This window comes from Palaemon carinicauda, chromosome 5, assembly GCF_036898095.1.
Source record: "Palaemon carinicauda isolate YSFRI2023 chromosome 5, ASM3689809v2, whole genome shotgun sequence".
Lineage (NCBI taxonomy): Eukaryota > Metazoa > Arthropoda > Malacostraca > Decapoda > Palaemonidae > Palaemon > Palaemon carinicauda.
Genome location: NC_090729.1, coordinates 173173365 through 173192818, shown reverse-complemented (window position 1 = coordinate 173192818; position 19454 = coordinate 173173365). Strand labels below are relative to the sequence as shown.

General features: G+C 42.4%; 1 protein-coding gene across 1 annotated transcript in view; it reads right to left on the bottom strand.

Annotated features, from left to right (window-relative positions):
- Positions 1 to 16221: 16221 nt before the first annotated feature.
- The window catches only part of LOC137641617 (UPF0389 protein CG9231), a 57616-nt gene continuing 54383 nt past the window's right edge, over positions 16222 to 19454 (bottom strand). Inside the window, exon 3 of the mRNA XM_068374350.1 lies at positions 16222 to 16901. Within this exon, the coding sequence (XP_068230451.1) occupies positions 16709 to 16901 (193 nt within the window). The 3' untranslated portion in view covers positions 16222 to 16708. The remainder of the gene's footprint in view (positions 16902 to 19454) is intronic.

Genomic DNA, 19454 nt, shown 5'->3' with positions numbered 1-19454 from the left:
GATTGCCTCAGGGGACCGTTCTTAGTTCAACTCTTTTCAATGTACAGTAGTTATTAGCGGTCTACTTGAACAAATTCCTGTTGGGGTGTATAGTATGGCTTTTGCTGATCTCTATGCTGTGTGTAGTAAGTCATCAGCTGTTGAAGCATGTAAAAAAAATCCAGACTACTACTGTATTAATGCTGCTACATCTTGGGCCAGTGCTAGAGGGTTCAGATTTTCTCCAGAAAAAACCAAGCCATATAGTTTTGTTGGCTAAGAAGAGTGGAAGAGATAACTGTGTTATTTTTGAACAGTTCCATTTTACCATACAAAAATAGCATTAAGTACCTGGTGGTTTTGTTTGTTAAGAAATTAACTCTCTCAGCATATTAATGAGGTGGTATGTAATGTGGAACTTAGACTTAACATCCTTAAAGTTGTGTCTGGTTTCAACTGGGGAGCTGATAGGACTTGTCTGTTGAGGATATACCAGGCATTGTGCCTGAGTAAAATAGATTATGGTTGTCAGATACATGGATCTGCATGCAAAACCACTTTGGCAAAACTTGATGATGTTCATAACATGGCTTTGAGAATTTGCACAGGTGCGTATAGGACATCATCTGTAGATAGCTTATTCCTCTCCTTTTTATTCGTATAGAAGAGTTGGGTTTGAGGTATAAGTCTCGTGTTCGTACCTCAAAGCTCAACCCAAATTTTGAGTTTGTTAAGCAACCCATTGATAGAGCCCTGACTAGAACTAGGTTGCCCAAACCATTAAAAGTTAAACTATAAACCTCAGCTATTGTGATGGGATTACCCCCCCCCCCCCCCTGCAGTGCCTGAAATCACCCCTTCAAAGTATCCTCCTTGGAATAAGCCTAAGATGGAGATTTTTCCAGTTATTATTGTTAATATTACTTGCTAAGCTACACAACCCTAGCTGGAAATGCAGCATGCTATAAGATAGTAAAAGGAATAGTTCAGATGAACAGTTAAGGGCTAGTTTCTTATCTCTTGCTTTTGAGCATGATACTTTTCATATTTATACCGATGGTTCCAATAGTTCTGATGATGTGGGTTGCCTTGTAGTGACAACTGGGAATATGTAATTTAAAAAAAGGCTTCTGTCAAGTTCTTCTCTTTTTATGGCAGAACTATTGGCAGCTTTGACTGCGATAAAATGATTTTTTATAGTAATTTTTTTAATACAATTTTCAGCATTTTTACCAAAACATTGATTGCTTTAGTAGCATTAAGAAGCCTAGTCTCATGCCATCATTTGGTGCAAGAGATTCAGGTTTGGTTTTATATTTTAATAAATAGAAAGAATTTTATGATTTAGTCTTGCTGGGTTCCATCCCATCTTGGAATTATGAGAAATGAAAGAGCCGATGATGCAGATAAGGCTGCAACTAGGCTTAGTCACATTTCCAGCATGGTTGGCCCAGTTTCTGATTTTGAAAGTACTGTAGTACATATTAGGTTTTATTGTAGACACGAGTGACAGGCCCTCTGGAATAATTTAAATACAATAGTGATTTTAAATTGAAGTTAATTAGGCCTTCTCGCTGCTCTGCTTGCTAAGTAAATATAACCGTTGAGCATATTTTAGTGTCTTGTCCTGCTTTTAGATGTTAACGAAGAAATAATCTTTTAGTCAATATGTCCCTTGGGGAAATCTGTACAGTTAAAACTTTTATAACAAGGTGTAAACAGGTGGCCGGTAATTACCTGGCCGAGAGCGTGGGAGCCCCACCCCTCAGCTTGCTCACTGAATAGTCCCTTTGATAGCAGTCATCAGTGGGGCCAGACGTCCTTCCAGTGGCTGGAGATTTTGGCAGATATTCACTTTCTTGCTTATTTTCATCTGTACTGTTGGACATTTGTGCCTGATGATGATGCTACAGTTTTATGAATAGAATTTACCTGGCAGTTATATACGTATATATATAGCTATAGTCTCTGACGTCAGGCAGAATTTTTCAAAATTCGCGGCAACCGGTGTGGCGGTTGTGCGGTTAGGTGGGTAACACCCCTTACAGGGTGGTACGTGGAATCATTCCCGTTTTTTGTTCCTCAGATCATCTCTGCCGGTTGGACTGACAACATCGTTGGTCCGCCTTTGGAGTTTTTCGTTCACTTTCCCTGTGTCGCTGTACTGCACTTCTTTTTTGGTGACGTACACTGATCTAGGGTTTTGGCAATCACATTTGTTATTATTCTTTGACTATTTGTTTGTTTACGATGACTGGTAAACTTCATTTCCGTGTTTGTGTAAATGAGGTATGCAAGGTGAGGTTACCGAAAGTTTCGGTAGACCCTCACACTGTTTGTTTAAAGTGCAGGGGTTTTGAATGTGCGCTTGATAATAGGTGCAAGGAATGTGAGGTTTTGAGCGAGAAAGAATGGTTAAGTATGAAACGCTATGTGCGTAAGTTAGAGTTAGAAAAAGCCAGGAGGGCTTCGAGATCTAAACCTAATTCTGCTAGTGAGCTTAGCTTAAATATTTCTTTGTATCCCTTAATTAATTCCTCTGTAGAAGTTGAACCTTCTCCTGAGGTAGTAGCTCCTGCCCCTTCTACAGAAACGGTATCTATGGATGACCCTCGGTACGCCAGGATGGAGGCTGAGTTGAAGGCTATTAAAGACCAGCTTTCAGCCTTTAAAGGTAAGAGTGAGAGTGTGATTAGTGCTTGTGAAAGTGCAGTGGAGGTGGCGACTGATCGAACCTGTCACGTCCCTAGGTCTAGGCCTCTACCAAGCTCCCAGGACCAAGGGAGAAGGTACGTTGACGGCCGCAAGGGAGTGAGAGGTACGCATCCTCGGTCAGCCGTCGCCTCAAGCAGTCCTGTTGTGTTTTCCCTGGCTGCTCATGATCGCCACGGAAAAGGCGTGTCGGAAGTGATGGTGTCTTCCCCTCGCCCCTCGCCCCTAGACGCAAATGGCGGTATGAAGCTTCGAGACCGACCAAGAGGAGATGGAATCAAGCTGACCAGACCCGTTCTCGCTCTCCCTTGTCGAGTAGCCCGGAACCTTTTCCTTCAGAGGACGACTGGGATGCCGTTCCAATTAAGAGGGCAAAGCCTAGAAATGGAGGGAAGGAAGATTCTCCTCTTCTTGTAAGTGACGAGAGACTATCGAGAGAACCTTCTCCTACGACCAGCGCTACACGGCAGCCATGGCCTTCGGAAACGCAGGATCCAGCAGCAGCTGCGAAATCTTTATGATAGTTATGCAGAAGCAGCTGTCTTCTCTGGTACAAGCTTTTAGCCGCCAGGACGCACGCGCCGTTCGATGTCAGGACGCAATCAGCCTTCGCCAATAGGACGCATCCGACGATTTGCTTTTCTTGGACGCAGATGAGCAATTGGAAACTGATCGGCTTGTTAAAGCAACCTCAGACTTAGTTCCTGCAGCCCAAAGAGAGACTGAGTTGGAAGTAGGGCAGGATCTAGAGGATATCTCAGAGGATGAAGATAAGCCTGCTAATGCGGCTGCGGATTATAAGGTTCTCTCTCGCTCCCTCCTTGAGCTTTATGGGGAGGAGTTTCAACCTTCTCGTTCTCGTCAGTCGCAGTTTAGCAGGAAGAAGGCCAAAAAGCAGTCGGCTTTCATCAAAATGAAGCTGGCCATCTCGAATAGGAAGGCTCTTGCTAGAATGGATGACTGGCTGAAGGAGCGTAGGCAAGCGGTCAAGACCACCTTTTCGTTTCCACCAGCTAGACTTGCGTCTAAGGCGGGCATGTGGTACGAGACTGGAGAAGCTCCAGGCCTGGGAGTGCCTGCCTCCTCCCAGGGGGACTTTTCTGGCATTGTTGACTCTTCCAGAAGACATGACCTTAACTCGGCGAAGGTAATGTGGTCTATGTCTGACCTTGAGCACCTCGTCAAAGGAATTTTCCGAGCCTTCGAAGTCTTCAGTGTTTTGGACTGGTCTCTGGGTACGCTGGCCAGGAAAACAGAGCGGTTGGAAGATACAGAAGACCTTACTAGTATTATGGCCTGCATGGACAAGGCTCTTAGGGATGGGTCAAATGAGTTGGCTTCCCTATTTTCGGCAGGAATTTTAAAGAAGAGGGACCTTTTATGTTTGTTCACTTCTAGAGCAGTTACAGTTGCGCAGAAGGCCGAGCTCCTTTACGCCCCTCTATCGGAGCACCTTTTTCCTGAGTCCCTTGTCAGGGACATTATCCTTTCTCTAGCGCAAAAGGCCACACAAGACCACCTGTCACGTTCTGCAAGGAAGCCTTTACAAGCGGTTCCTTCGTCATTGAAGAGAGAGGAGATTAAGCTTCAGCAGCCCTTTCGAGGTAGAGCTCCGACGAGAACAGACTTCAGGGGAAGAAGGCGGGAGATGGGCGGTAGAACGAATAGGGGTTCGTTCAGATCCCCCCCCAGGAGATGAAGCTCAAGTCCTCCAGACAGCGGTAGAAGCAAGACTGTCACTTTATTGGCAGGCTTGGAAGACAAGAGGGCCGGACGCCTGGTCCCTCTCGGTCATCAAGGAGGGATACAAGATCCCCCTCTTGAAGAAGCCTCCGCTTTCAAATACGCCTCTATCCTTGGTGGCGCAGTACTCAGACGTCGGGAAACAAGAGGCTCTACTGGATCTAGTGAACCAGATGCTGGACAAGGGAGCGATAGAGCCAGTTCTGGATCTATCTTACCCAGGCTTCTACAATCGCCTGTTTCTGGTACCCAAGAGCTCGGGTGGATGGAGACCAGTGCTAGATGTCAGCGCTCTGAACGTCTTTGTGGAAAAGACAAAATTTACCATGGAGACGACTCTGTCGGTGCTGGCAGCAGTACGTCCAGGGGACTGGATGGTGTCTCTGGATTTACAGGACGCTTACTTTCACATTCCCATCCATCCGATTTCGAGGAAGTTCCTAAGATTTATGATCCAGGGCAAGTGTTTCCAGTTCAAGGCTCTTTGCTTTGGCCTCAGCACTGCTCCTCAAGTCTTCACCAGGGTAATGGCGAATGTGGCAGGATGGCTTCACGAAGAGGGTATAAGAGTATCTCTATATGTGGACGACTGGTTGATAAGATCCTGGTCGAAGGAGAAATGTCTAGAGGACCTACGCAAGACTTTTATGATGGCTCAGGAACTGGGTCTTGTTATCAACATGAAGAAGTCCCAGACCGAACCGAGTCTGACAATTCTTTATTTGGGGATAGTTCTGGACTCGGTTTGTTTTCGGGCTTCTCCCTCCCAAGAAAGGCAGACCAGGTGCCTCGGGAAGGTTCAGGAATTCCTGGAAAGACAGAAATGCTCAGCGAGGGATTGGATGAGTTTGCTGGGAACCCTCTCCTCGCTCGAACAGTTTGTCTCTCTGGGAAGACTGCACCTTAGACCTCTTCAACACTTCCTATCAAGGGTGTGGGACAGGAAGATTCAGGAGGACTCCTTTTCCTTCCTCATTCCAGCAGAAATCAAGATTCAACTGATTTGGTGGCTGGATCCAGCTATTTTAGGGGAAGGAATCTCCCTGTTCAGGAAGAACCCAGACCTAGTGTTGTTCTCAGATGCTTCGGAGTCAGGATGGGGAGCAACACTGGGAAGCAAGGAGGTCTCAGGCTCTTGGGGAAAGGAGCAAGCCGGGTGGCACATCAACAGGAAGGAGTTGATGGCCATTCTGTTAGGACTGAAGGCCTTCAAAGACTCCGTGTCGGGGAGGATAGTGGAGATCAATTCGGACAACACCACATCTTTGGCGTACATCAGAAAGCAAGGGGGAACTCATTCTCTGTCTCTGTTCGAAACAGCCAAAGATATCCTTCTGTGGTCGAAGGAGAACAACGTAGAACTTCTAACAAGATTCATGCAGGGACAAAAGAATGTAAGAGCAGACATGCTCAGCAGGAATGGGCAAGTTCTTCTTACGGAGTGGAACCTCAATCATCAGGTTTGTCAGAGTCTGTGGAAGTTATGGGGGGAGGCCTTTAATAGACTTCTTCGCCTCCAACCAAAACAAAAGGATCCCCAACTACTGCTCCCTAGTCCCGGACGAGGAGGCAATAGCAGTAGATGCCTTCTTGATGGACTGGACGGGGATGGACACCTATACGTTCCTCCCTTTCAAGATCATCAATCTGGTAGTCAGGAAGTTCGCTCTCCTCGAATCAGGAAGAATGATCCTGGTAGCTCCATTCTGGCCAGCAAGAGAATGGTTCACAGAGGTATTGGACATGTTAGTGGACTTTCCAAGAAGCCTTCCTCCAAGTCCAAAGCTTCTCAAACAGCCCCACTTTGAAAGGTATCATCAAAACCCCCTCGCTCTACGACTGCCTGCCTTCAGACTATCGAGAAGCTTGTCAGAGTGAGAGGCTTTTCTGCGCAAGCTGCAAGAGCTATCGCCAGAGCGAGGAGGGTCTCTTCGCAAAGAGTCTACCCATCGAAGTGGGAAACCTTTAGAGCTTGGTGTAAGCAGCATAAAGTTTCCTTAACCACTACCTCTGTGAGCCAAATACAGTAACGGATTTTTTGTTGTCCCTCAGACAAGACTCTAAACTGGCCGTATCCACTATTAAAGGGTACAGGAGTATGCTTTCTGCTGTCTTTAGGCACAGAGGCATAGACTTGACTCAGGATAAAGACTTGCAAGATCTCTTGAAGTCTTTTGAGACAACTAAGCAGGCTCAGGACGGTGGCTCCTCAACATCCGGATCTCTGTATTGATAATGTTTCTTTAAATTTGTATGACTCTTTCAAAATTTTAGGCGTGATTCTTGACAGCAAATTTACTTTTGAGAAACATATAAGGTCTGTGTCTTCTTCAATTGCACAAAAAATTGGCTTATTGAGAAAGTCTTTTAAGATATTCGGTGATCAATCTATTCTGAAGAAGTGTTTTAATTCTTTTATTCTACCTTGTTTTGAGTATTGTTCTCCTGTCTGGTCTTCAGCTGCTGATTCTCATCTTAATTTGTTGGACAGAAACTTACGGTCTATTAAATTTCTTATTCCTGATCTAGATATTAATCTCTGGCACCGTCGATCAATTAGTTCATTATGCATGTTGCATAAGATTTTTCATAACTCTGACCATCCTTTACATTCAGATCTCCCTGGACAATTCTATCCTGTTCGTAATACTAGGCAGGCAGTTAATTCTAATAGCCAGGCCTTCTCCATCATAAGATTCAATACTACGCAGTACTCTAGAAGTTTTATTCCAGCTGTTACCAAGTTGTGGAATGATCTTCCTAATCGGGTTGTTGAATCAGTAGAACTTCAAAAGTTCAAAGTTGGAGCAAATGCTTTTTTGTTGACCAGACGGACATGAGTCTTTTTATAGTTTATATATGACATTTTTGTTGTTGACGTTGTTAATAGTTTATATATGATATATCTCTTTTGACATTACTTTTTTTTAGAATGATTTATTGTTAATTTGTTCTCTTCAGTTATTTATTTCCTTATTTCCTTTCCTCACTGGGCTATTTTTCCCTATTGGAGCCCCTGGGCTTATAGCATCTTGCTTTTCCAATTAGGGTTGTAGCTTGGATAGTAATAATAATAATAATAATAATAATAAGACCCCCTGCTTGGAATTTGGACGTGGTTCTAAAGTTCCTATGCAGCAAGAAATTTGAACCCATCTCACAAGCATCCCTTAGAGATGCTACTATGAAAACCCTCTTCATGATGGCTCTGGCCACAGCAAAAAGGGTCAGCGAGATTCACGCTATTGCAAAGCAGGTGGGCTTTAACCAGGATGGAGCAGTATGTGTGTTGAGGATCAACATCCTCGCTAAGAACGAGAATCCATCTAAACCCTGGTCGAGGACATTTGAGGTTCCTAACCTCACTAATGTGGTGGGTCAAGAGCAGGAGAGGCTCCTCTGCCCAGTTAGAGCCCTAAGGACTTATTTATCTCGTACCAAGAATGTTAGAGGTGCTTCCAATTCTTTATGGTCCTCAGTGAAAGATCCTCTAAAGCCCCTCTCAAAGAATGCATTGTCTCTTTTCTTGAGGGAGACAATAAGAGAAGCTCACCTCTTGTGTGAGGAAGAGAGCTTCGGTCTTTTAAAAGTAAAAGCTCATGAGGTGAGAGCCATTCCTACTTCACAGGCATATCGCAAGAATATGTCAGTTAGACAGATTATGGACGCAACGTTCTGGAGAAGCAACTCTGTGTTTGCCTCTCATTACCTCAGAGAGGTAAGAGTTGATTATGAAAGGTGTTATACCTTGGGCCCATATGTAGCTACTGCTTCTGTATTGGGCAAAGGAGTTACTACCTCCCCTCAACCTTAACTTTTGTATGCCTGTGTTTGGGTTTTGGTTTTTATGGTTGTCTGAGGACTCTGGATTGGTGGTACAGTGCCCTCAGTCTAACTAGATATTAATATCTATTCTGCAAGGTTAGGTGGTTAGTTTGAGTAAGGTTGCAGTTTTTTAAAAAGGGGCATAGGTAGTGCTGAAGTCTAGTCAAGTTGTTGGTCTCACCCCGTTTGACAGACTCAATTGAGTTGTTTCAGCATGACAGGTCCACTCCTGGCTGACACTCCTAAGGGAAAGCGACTCAAGAGGCAGGAACCTTTGAAGTCAGCTGCCTTAGCAGGTAAGGAATCAAGGTGTTTTATCCTACAACTTATTGTTGTTTTCCCAACGATGTTAACTGTCTGTCACCCTCCTCCAAATGTGTGAATCAGCTATATATATATAACTGCCAGGTAAGTTCTATTCATAAAAATTGAGTTTTAATGATAAAACAAAGTTTTATGAATACTTACCTGGCAGTTATATATATATTTTAAGTCCCACCCTCCTCCCCTCAGGAGACAGGTGGGACAAAGATGATCTGAGGAACAGAAAACGGGAATGATTCCACGTACCACCCTGTAAAGGGTGTTAATCACCTAACCACACAACCACCACACGGCGGTTGCCGCGAATTTTGAAAAATTCTGCCGGACGTCGGAGACTATAGCTATATATATATAACTGCCAGGTAACTATTCAAAAAACTTTGTTTTATCATAAAAACTCCATTTTCTTGGGACATTGTCTTTGGGTTTGAGACAGGCCTAAAGATAACATGTCTCCTAAAACTCGATTGGGTGGTCAAAGGTAAATGCAATTCTCTCACCTTTGCCGCCTTTGAGTCAGACTTCTCGTGAGGAACTGCATCGAAACTTCTCAGGAGGAACTGTTTCGGAAGGAACAAGCTCTTTCCCGAAGGAATACAATTCGGTACTTTCTTCTAGCGTGTGTTATTAAATCAATTTTCCCCGACTAGATTGAAGTGCTGTTTGCCAAACTTAGGCTGTATTCAGTTCGCTTTTTAGCTACATGACTGTGCTTATACAAGTCAGCGCACTCGCCCCTCAGCAAGGTTGCGAGTCGATCTATGCCCGACCCCTTTTCACCTTATCCTGAAGGACACAGATTCACGCAATGCACGCACTCAAGGTGAACACTCTCTCGCTCTCTCTCCGAAGCGCTCTTTCATCCATGCATGCTAGCTCTTTGGAGCATTTGCATGACTTTCTTTAAATTTGCTATCATGGCCATGCACGTACACCTGAATGCTTGTTTAGGTGGACTAACCTTACTAATACCCTGGCAATTGCTCAGCCTGTTAGGGATTTAGAATAGGTGGGTTACCACATCTCGCTATTGTGTGTATCACTCTTAAGTGCCTCATAAGATTAAGGTTTGAGTGCAACTTTGAACTCTCTTTAAGAAGAGACTTTATGCTTGCCAGAGCTAAAATGCACTCCCTTAATCCATGCACTTTCCAGACCACACTTATAGTTTTGACTGCCGGAGTTATGACCGTCGGCATCGGTTACACCTCGATGCCATTATGGCTCAAGATCTCCCAGTGTAACTTCTTTCGCCGACAATTATCAATTGCGTCCGATAGAATTTGGGTTGACCTCATGCTCCCTCTCTCTCCTTGGAATCAAAGAATTCCAAGTAGGGAGCATCTTCATTCATCCTAGAAATAAAAAAAATTCCATTCAGAGGATAGGTGGTTCCCAACTAAGCCCTCTTCCTCAGAAGACTTATGCCTGAAAGAACTTCTTGTATACCTGTAAAGGATTCTCGAGTTTTTTGGGAAATCATAATTCGGGATCCACACCTGATTGCTTTCTCTAAAAGGGAATACTATACTGTACTCAGATTGTTTAATTAGGGAAAATAATGATTACTTTTAAGATTTATAATATTCCTTATGCCCTGAACGTGTGTATGATTACACTGAGGCATTCACCCCACGGGGATATATATTCCTTACCCCCTGAATGTGTGTACACAATTACATTCGTACATTCGATTTTCGCAAGGAAGAAAAACAAAAACGGTAAGGTTATCAGGCATGCTCAATTGAAGCACTTGCCTTCCCAGACTAATAGAGAGACATGTCAAAGCTCAACATCACATGCATTCACCTTTTAGTGGAGCTTTCTCCATAGAGGCAAATTTTTGCACGAGCACTTGTTTGTACCTTAAATTCCCTCTATCTTAACTGGCTTTGTACACACAAGAAAATGGGGCCTCTGCCCTTCCCTTTCTTCTTAGACGAGTGGTCTAAAAATTTTTAAGACTGATCGGTAAGAGTTTTATATAAGTCACTTCTATCAATTCTCTCCCTGTGGGAGAGACAGGGTTGGGCCAGTCATCCACCAAGGATGAAGAAAACACAAAAAAAATTTGCATGCTATTGTGCTTTCTTCTCAGCTGTTCATGAATGCGATCATCTTTGGAACAGAACCTCTCTTGCTCGCAGTAGCGAGCACCCTTCTGAACGACACCACGATGTGAGTACCTATTGGAATGTTACCACACGTTTGCAATACGACCACTTTTTGAAACGTTACCACACATACTTGCAATACAAGCATTGTTTGGAATGTTACCTCATTTTGTTCATTTTTGCTAACCTGTTTGCGATTGTTCGCTCTACCGTAGCTCCATCTCTCTAGTACGCTCTCCCTTTAGAGCGATACTAGATATACTACTAGGTGGTAGCGCGTTATTAAGAGAGTGCCATGATCACAAGTCGCATCCTTAATTGTTCAAATGGTTGCTTGGTTGCGATCATCATACATGCTCTCACCTGCCTGTTAGATTGCTTTCCCATTGGAGTACAACTATTAGCCCTCTTATTTATTCCCACACAAATACAATGAGAGAGAAGGACTCAGGTTAAATAGTGAAGAGAATGCAAATGACCCATAAATGCTCCCATACAAATACAAACCTGAGTGGAGGACTTAGGTTTATATAGTTTGGAAGAATCCTGTACAAATCACTTCTGAATGGGTCAGTCTAGTAATTTTGTGTCTAGCAGGCAGGGTTTCGGTCCATTGGTTATATTTAGGCTTATGAGTAGTCACATTCTGGTGCTCTCCTAGCTGTTGGCTCATCGCCTCCCCTCACTGGTCAACATATGAGCCCCGAACCTGGTTGTGCTCCTTCAGCACATTGCAAGGACTGTTGCTGACCCTGAGCCGAACGACAATTATCTAACAACAAGCATTTCAGAGCAGACAGAGACAAAGGTGCAACCGGCTCAACCTAGGGGCCAGGTACCTGCTTTGACAGATCATAAAGTACAGAAAGTTTAGCATGGCTCCTGAGCAAGTATGGTATCCAAATACTGAAGTGTTCCACAATTTACTCCCCTTCCACTAGGGGCGACAGTTCCTTTATGATGCTACCTGTTGGAGGATGCCTGCAACCCTGATAGACCAGAGGATGGTATCACACGATGGAACAGTGGACTGTGGATGTGCTCTAGTCCGGGTTCTCTAATTTACTACCAGTGACGTCATCTGTCCTACCGCCAGGGGTTGACAAAGGACTTAGTCCTTCAGGAAGAGGTTCAGGTCATACTGCAGAAGGGCATTCTCCAAAGTGCACGCATGTACCTCAGCGTACACACAAGCATGATTGTGCAATTTCACCAGGAGGTTTACGGCAGCTCCCTAAGCATCTTCAGTCTGCTCTTTCTTGTAGAAAGAGTGTCTGGGGATGGGAGACCAGTTGTAGACCTTCCAGACCTGAACAAGTTTGTTTGACAAACTTCGTCCAAAATGGAGAATCCAAACATAATCAGAAACACAATCAGGCCATTGGATCTCATGATGTTGGTCGACCTGAAGGATGCGTACTTTCAGATCCCAATCCATCCCAGCTCCAGGAAGTAGCCCAGCTTTGTCAGGCAGAGCAGATTGTACCAATTCAAAGTTGTTTACATTGGTATTTCAACATCGCCACAGGTGTTCACCAGAGTAAACTGTGGTATCAGCGTGGTCACACACCAATGGCATTCGTCTCCTGCGCTACCTTGACGACCTCCACCGGGACAAACTCCTCTTGTTCAATCATGATCTGGAGATCTTGGTGGATAATGAAAAGTTGGCCAAGTGCTCAAATATTATTGTTATTACTTTATAAGCTACATCCCTATTTGGAAAAGCAGGATGCTATAAGCCCAGGGGCTCCAACAGGGAAAATAGCCCAGTGAGTAAAGGAAACAAGGAAAAATTAAATATTTTAAGAACAGTAACATTAAAATAAATATCTCCTGTATAAACAGTAGAAACTTTAACAAAATAAGAGGAAGAGAAACAAAATAAAATAGTGTGCCAGAGTGTACCCTCAAGCAAGAGAACTCTAACCCAAAACAGTGGAAGACCATGGTACAGAGGCTATGGGACTACCCAAGACTAAAGAACAATGGTTTGATTTTGGAGTATCCTCCTAGAAGAGCTGCTTGCCATAGCTAAAGTCTCTTCTACCCTTACCAAGAGGAAAGTGGCCATTGAACAATTACAGTGATCAATTGGGTGAAGGAGAATTGTTTTATTGATTTATCTGGAAATAGACATCGTCACCTTTGTGTGAAGTCTCCCCCCCTTGGTACAAATTAGCACAGTCGTCTCCGCTGTCAGTCTCTTCAATAATAACTGAAGAGACACAGTTGTCAGGAGATAGTGTAATCATCTGTGGGAAGGCCAGCTCAATCTACGAAGACTTGAAACAAAGGGAAGCAGCTGAGAGTGGGGAGACATTAACGCCAGTGGAGACGCTCAAACACAGTTATGGCTGGTTCGGTAATTTTAAGAAGCGAAATGGGATCCACTCGGTTGTGAGGCATGGGGAAGCTGCGAGTTCTGACGTGAAAGCCGTGGAGGAGTATGTGGAACATTTTGTCTTGACTTGTTGCTGAACAAGATTACATCGCCCAACAAGACTTTAACTGCGATGTAACTGAATTTTTTGAAAGATGCCGAGGAGGATATTCATCATGGCAGAGAAAAAACTGCCGGGCCATAAACTCGTGAAGGATAGGTTGACTCTAGCCTTGTGAGCTAATGCCAGTGGGAAATGCAAGATCAAGCCACTACTGGTATTCCACTCCAAAAACCCACAGACTTTCAAGAGTCACAAGATCTTGAAAGAAAAACTTCAAGTTATGTGGCGTGGCACGCAAATTCAAAGTCTTGGGATACAAGGCATTTTTTAACAGAATGGGTGAATCTGTGCTTTGGTCCGGCAGTCAAGAAGTGTTTGTTGGAGAAAAACCTACCATTGAAATGTCTTCCCATCCGAGACAATGCCCCTGGTCACCCTCTTGGTCTTGAAGATGACATTCTGGATGAATTCAAGTTCATCAAGGTCCTCTATCTCCCGCTCAACACCACGCCACTCCTCCAGCCCATAGACCAACAGTTCATTTCAGACTTCAAGAAACTGTACACAGAGTATTTGTTTAAAAAATGCTTTAATGTCACAGATAACACCAATCTCGCCCTTCATGAATTTTTAAAGAAGTAATGCAAAAACCTTAAATTCCTCGTGGAAAAAATTGTGGCCAGATTCTGTAGCTGAAAGGGACTTCGAAGGGTTGATATACTGCAATTTGACCCCAAACCCATTGTGCTGGTAGAGATCGTGTCTCTTGGAAAGTTCATGGGGCGGGAGGTAGATGAGGCAGACGTAAACGACATAGTAGAGGAGCATGAAGAAGAGCTCACGATGGAGAAATTGATCGAGCTCCAGATGAGGCAACATACGTAGATGATGTTGCAATCGCTCAGTAGCAAGGTGGTGGCGAAACCAGAGGAACTCCTTTCTTCAAGGGAGATTAAGGAAGTGTTAGCCAAGTGGCAGGATGTATCTGATTTTGTGGAAAAGACACTCGGATGAATTATATTGTGATCGTACTTCAACTCTTTTTAATGACACTTTCCTAACTCATTCCCAAAACATTTTGATAGGGAAACAAACCTCCTTGGTTAGGTTTTTTTTTTTTACAGGCCTCCAATAAGTGAAAGCAAGGCAAAAAGAGATAAGACAAGTGAGGAACAGTAAAAAAAAAAAATAAAGTAAAATAAATTAGAAAATAAGATAGGTAAAATTAGAATTTATTCTAAAATTAAGTAAGCTTAAGGTAATTTAAAGTTTGTGTTACGATACGTAGTGTAAGGAACAGTGTAAATACCGTACATGTACCGTCCAATTCTCTCCTTCCCTTCTTCCCTCCCTCCTCCTCATCCACACACCGCCGTTAGCCACCACAGTCTGTCTCGAAGATAAGAACTCCATAATAAAGCCACATTTTATTGCAGATCACAGTCCATCAATCATTTATGAAATTTGGTGATTGCATGTTAAGTAAGCAATTAACTGTGTTTTTCCATTGTTATATCATTGATTTGGTTGTTTTTAAGAGGGTGGGAATGGATTCATTTTTTTAATTTTATATGGAAAGAATTGATGAGATACGAGTGCATTGACACACGAGCTCGGTCCTGGAATGCATTATGCTCTTATGTCAAGGTATTATTTTACCTTGCATGATAAGGTGAAACCGTCATTACTGCTCTACAATGCCTAATACATCGAGTCCATGAGGAATATCAGCATTTTATTTCAAGTTGAAGGCTGTCCTGTTAAATATTGTACCCTCATTGGTTTTACATTGAGGTTCTCCCTCTACAGACCTAGATGAGAATTATGTTCTCTCCACCAGAGATTTTAGTCCGATGTATTTTCTGCCTGAATTTCCAGCCATAAGACTTCATCGATATCCTTTCTGCATGAATTTTTTGGACCTCCCTTTTGGTACTTCTGCGATAAATACAATGTACTGTAGGCTCTAATTTTACAAATATCCTTTAGTAAATTAGTTACAGAAGCTATTCTAGTATACAGTACCTGTAGTTCTCTATGAGAGAAAACATACCTTGGCCGAGATCTTTAAATCAGGTATTTTAAGTTATTTGATCACATTAATTTCTTAAGAATCTGTTGATAAATAATTCTGCAATAGAAAACTACCAAAGAATCTGTTATTATAAGAGCAAACACTTCTACAGTAAACAATATATGACAGTCATTATCAAGGAAAGAAATAATTTCGTGCATGTATATGCTTCCTTACAGTCTCAAATGCTTCCTACCAGTTAAAGGTGTAAAGGCTACTCATGAATGTCAGAGGCAAGGGATAGTGACATTGCCCTAGCAAGCAGGAAAATAAGATCAGTGCCCAAGCCCCCTCTCCTTCCAAGCTAGGACCAAGGAGGGCCAGGCAATGGCTGCTGATGACTAAGCAGATAGACCTTTAGGCTCCCCCAACCCCCATCCTTAACTCACAAGGATGTTGAGGTTGCTGCGACCAAAGGAACTAACAAGTTTTAGCGGGACTTGAACCCCAGTCCGGCAATCACCAGGCATGGACACTACCAAGAGGCCACCACAACCATACCCTGAAATTGAGAGTAAAATACAAAGTACTTTATCAACATTGGCTTAGAAATAAGTAAAATGAATTATTACAGTCTAACATAGCTTATAAAGGAGGTTCACAGATTAGACTTAAGTAGACTTCCAAAATTATCATCTCTTAGAGAAAAACAGTATTATTCTGTATACATTGCTGTACGTGTATACCAAATAAATTCAAGTAATTTATATTATCAAAATGGGGAAATGCTGTACAGAAAAGTCCAAATCAAATTTATCAATCTGTTAAGAAAGTGATCTATGCTGTGGAGTGATTCTGAAGATATTAAACATCCAAATAAGGTATTGAATTGTATTTTCAACGTAGCTTCGTTCTCGAGAACAGCTGGATATACAGTTTGATAGAAGTACTTATAAAACTTAATTTTGTGTGTTTGTATGGAAATATGAAACCATTACAGTACTACTGCAGTCTAATGTCATAGAATCTCAGTTTTGGAGTAGGATCTATTAAAACCAACATAATGTTTAAAACATTCATTATCCTTTTACAACAATTTATATATATATATATATTTGTATAGCTAAATGAAAAGCCTGATGATTTTCTGAAGCGATAATTATAATTTTTTCATATTAATGATTTGATTTAAAGCTTCTAAAAAGTAATTATATAAATACAATACAGTAAAAATATACATTTCTCAGAATCTTATTTTTACAAGAATTGTGAACATGTAATTTACTCATGTACAGCATGTTAAATAAACTGCTTCATTATACTGAATTATAATTATATTTAGAATAGTTCGATAGCTAAAGCTTTCTCTTTAAATTATATTTTTTTTCATATACACAAACTCTACATTATATATATGAACTCTGCAAAAACAGGAACTATTTCAACATGGCCTGTTACATACTGCATCAATATTACTTTTAAGCCAAAGCATCTGATATCTCAAACACATTAGAAGCATATTTACATTATTACAATATCCTAAACTTAATTCATTCCTTAGCTTGATCAGCCTCTCTCTGTTTCCTATGCCACTCTTGATTCATATTGGTAATATTCTGGCCTTCCCTCTGAGCCTTTTTCCCAGACAAGACCATAAGGAAGCAGGCAACGACAGTTGCAGCGCACATCATCAAGTTAATCTTGATCCTTGCCTTATTCCGAGATCGTTCCATTGTATCTTGGCTGAAAGTTGAAAAAATAATATTAGGTCTTTAAGACACACTATAGTAATTTATCAATCCTTTCAATCACATGCATGCACAAATAAAGTTATCTTTCATGCCCCAGGCCTTTTTTTGGGGATGTTTTATATAACAGCACAAAACTACTAGTGCTCCATCCATATCCATATACCAAAGGCACTTCCCCCCTTTTTGGGGGGTAGCCGACATCAACAAGAACAAAACAAAAAAGGGGACATCTACTCTCTATGTTCCTCCAGCCTAACCAGGGACTCAACCGAGTTCAGCTGGTACTGCTAGGGTGCCACAGCCCAACCTCCCACATTTCCACCACAGATGAAGCTTCATAATGCTGACTCCCCTACTGCTGCTATCTCCGCGGTCATCTAAGGCACCGGAGGAAGCAGCAGGGCCTACCGGAACTGCGTCACAATCGCTCGCCATTCATTCCTATTTCTAGCACGCTCTCTTGCCTCTCTTACATCTATCCTCCTATCACCCAGAGCTTTCTTCACACCATCCATCCACCCAAACCTTGGCCTTCCTCTTGTACTTCTCCCATCAACTCTTGCATTCATCACCTTCTTTAGCAGACAGCCATTCTCCATTCTCTCAACATGGCCAAACCACCTCAACACATTCATATCCACTCTAGCCGCTAACTCATTTCTCACACCCGTTCTCACCCTCACCACCTCGTTCCTGACCCTATCTACTCGAGATACACCAGTCATACTCCTTAGACACTTCATCTCAAACACATTCAATTTCTGTCTCTCCATCACTTTCATTCCCCACAACTCCGATCCATACATCACAGTTGGTACAATCACTTTCTCATATAGAACTCTCTTTACATTCATGCCCAACCCTCTATTTTTTACTACTCCCTTAACTGCCCCCAACACTTTGCAACCTTCATTCACTCTCTGACGAACATCTGCTTCCACTCCACCATTTGCTGCAACAACAGACCCCAAGTACTTAAACTGATCCACCTCCTCAAGTAACTCTCCATTCAACATGATATTCAACCTTGCACCACCTTCCCTTCTCGTACATCTCATAACCTTACTCTTACCCACATTAACTCTCAACTTCCTTCTCTCACACACCCTTCCAAATTCTGTCACTAGTCGGTCAAGCTTCTCTTCTGTGTCTGCTACCAGTACAGTATCATCCGCAAACAACAACTGATTTACCTCCCATTCATGATCATTTTCGTCTACCAGTTTTAATCCTCGTCCAAGCACTCGAGCATTCACCTCTCTCACCACTCCATCAACATACAAGTTAAACAACCACGGCGACATCACACATCCCTGTCTCAGCCCCACTCTCACCGGAAACCAATCTCTCACTTCATTTCCTATTCTAACACATGCTTTACTACCTTTGTAGAAACTTTTCACTGCTTGCAACAACCTTCCACCAACTCCATATAACCTCATCACATTCCACATTGCTTCCCTATCAACTCTATCATATGCTTTCTCCAGATCCATAAACGCAACATACACCTCCTTACCTTTTGCTAAATATTTCTCGCATATCTGCCTAACTGTAAAAATCTGATTCATACAACCCCTACATCTTCTAAAACCACCCTGTACTTCCAAGATTGCATTCTCTGTTTTATCCTTAATCCTATTAATCAGTACTCTACCATACACTTTTCCAACTACACTCAACAAACTAATACCTCTTGAATTACAACACTCATGCACATCTCCCTTACCCTTATATAGTGGTACAATACATGCACAGACCCAATCTACTGGTACCATTGACAACACAAAACACACATTAAACAATCTCACCAACCATTCAATTACAGTCATACCCCCTTCCTTCAACATCTCAGCTTTCACACCATCCATACCAGATGCTTTTCCTACTCTAGTTTCATCTAGTGCTCTCCTCACTTCCTCTATTGTAATCTCTCTCTCATTCTCATCTCCCATCACTGGCACCTCAACACCTGGAACAGCAATTATCTCTGCCTCCCTATCATCCTCAACATTCAGCAAACTTTCAAAATATTTCGCCCACCTTTTCCTTGCCTCTTCTCCTTTTAACAACCTTCCATTTCCATCTTTCACTGTCTCTTCAATTCTTGTGCCGGCCTTTCTTACTCTCTTCACTTCTTTCCAAAACTTCTTCTTATTCTCTTCATATGACTGACCCAGTCCCTGACCCCACCTAAGATCAGCTGCCCTCTTTGCCTCACGTACCTTGCGCTTTACTTCCACCTTTTTCTCTCTATATTTTTCATACTTCTCTATACTATTACTCTGCAGCCATTCTTCAAAAGCCCTCTTTTTCTCTTCCACTTTTACCTTCACTCCTTCATTTCACCATTCACTAAAAATTTAAATTTACAGTGGTACCTCTACATACGATCTTAATTCGTTCCAGAAACTGCTTCGTATGTTAAAACAATCATATGTTGGAGCAAATATTCCCATAAGGATACACTGTAATTTGTATAATTTGTTCCACACCCCAAAAACCTATAACTCCTTAATAAATTACTACATATAATTACACATAA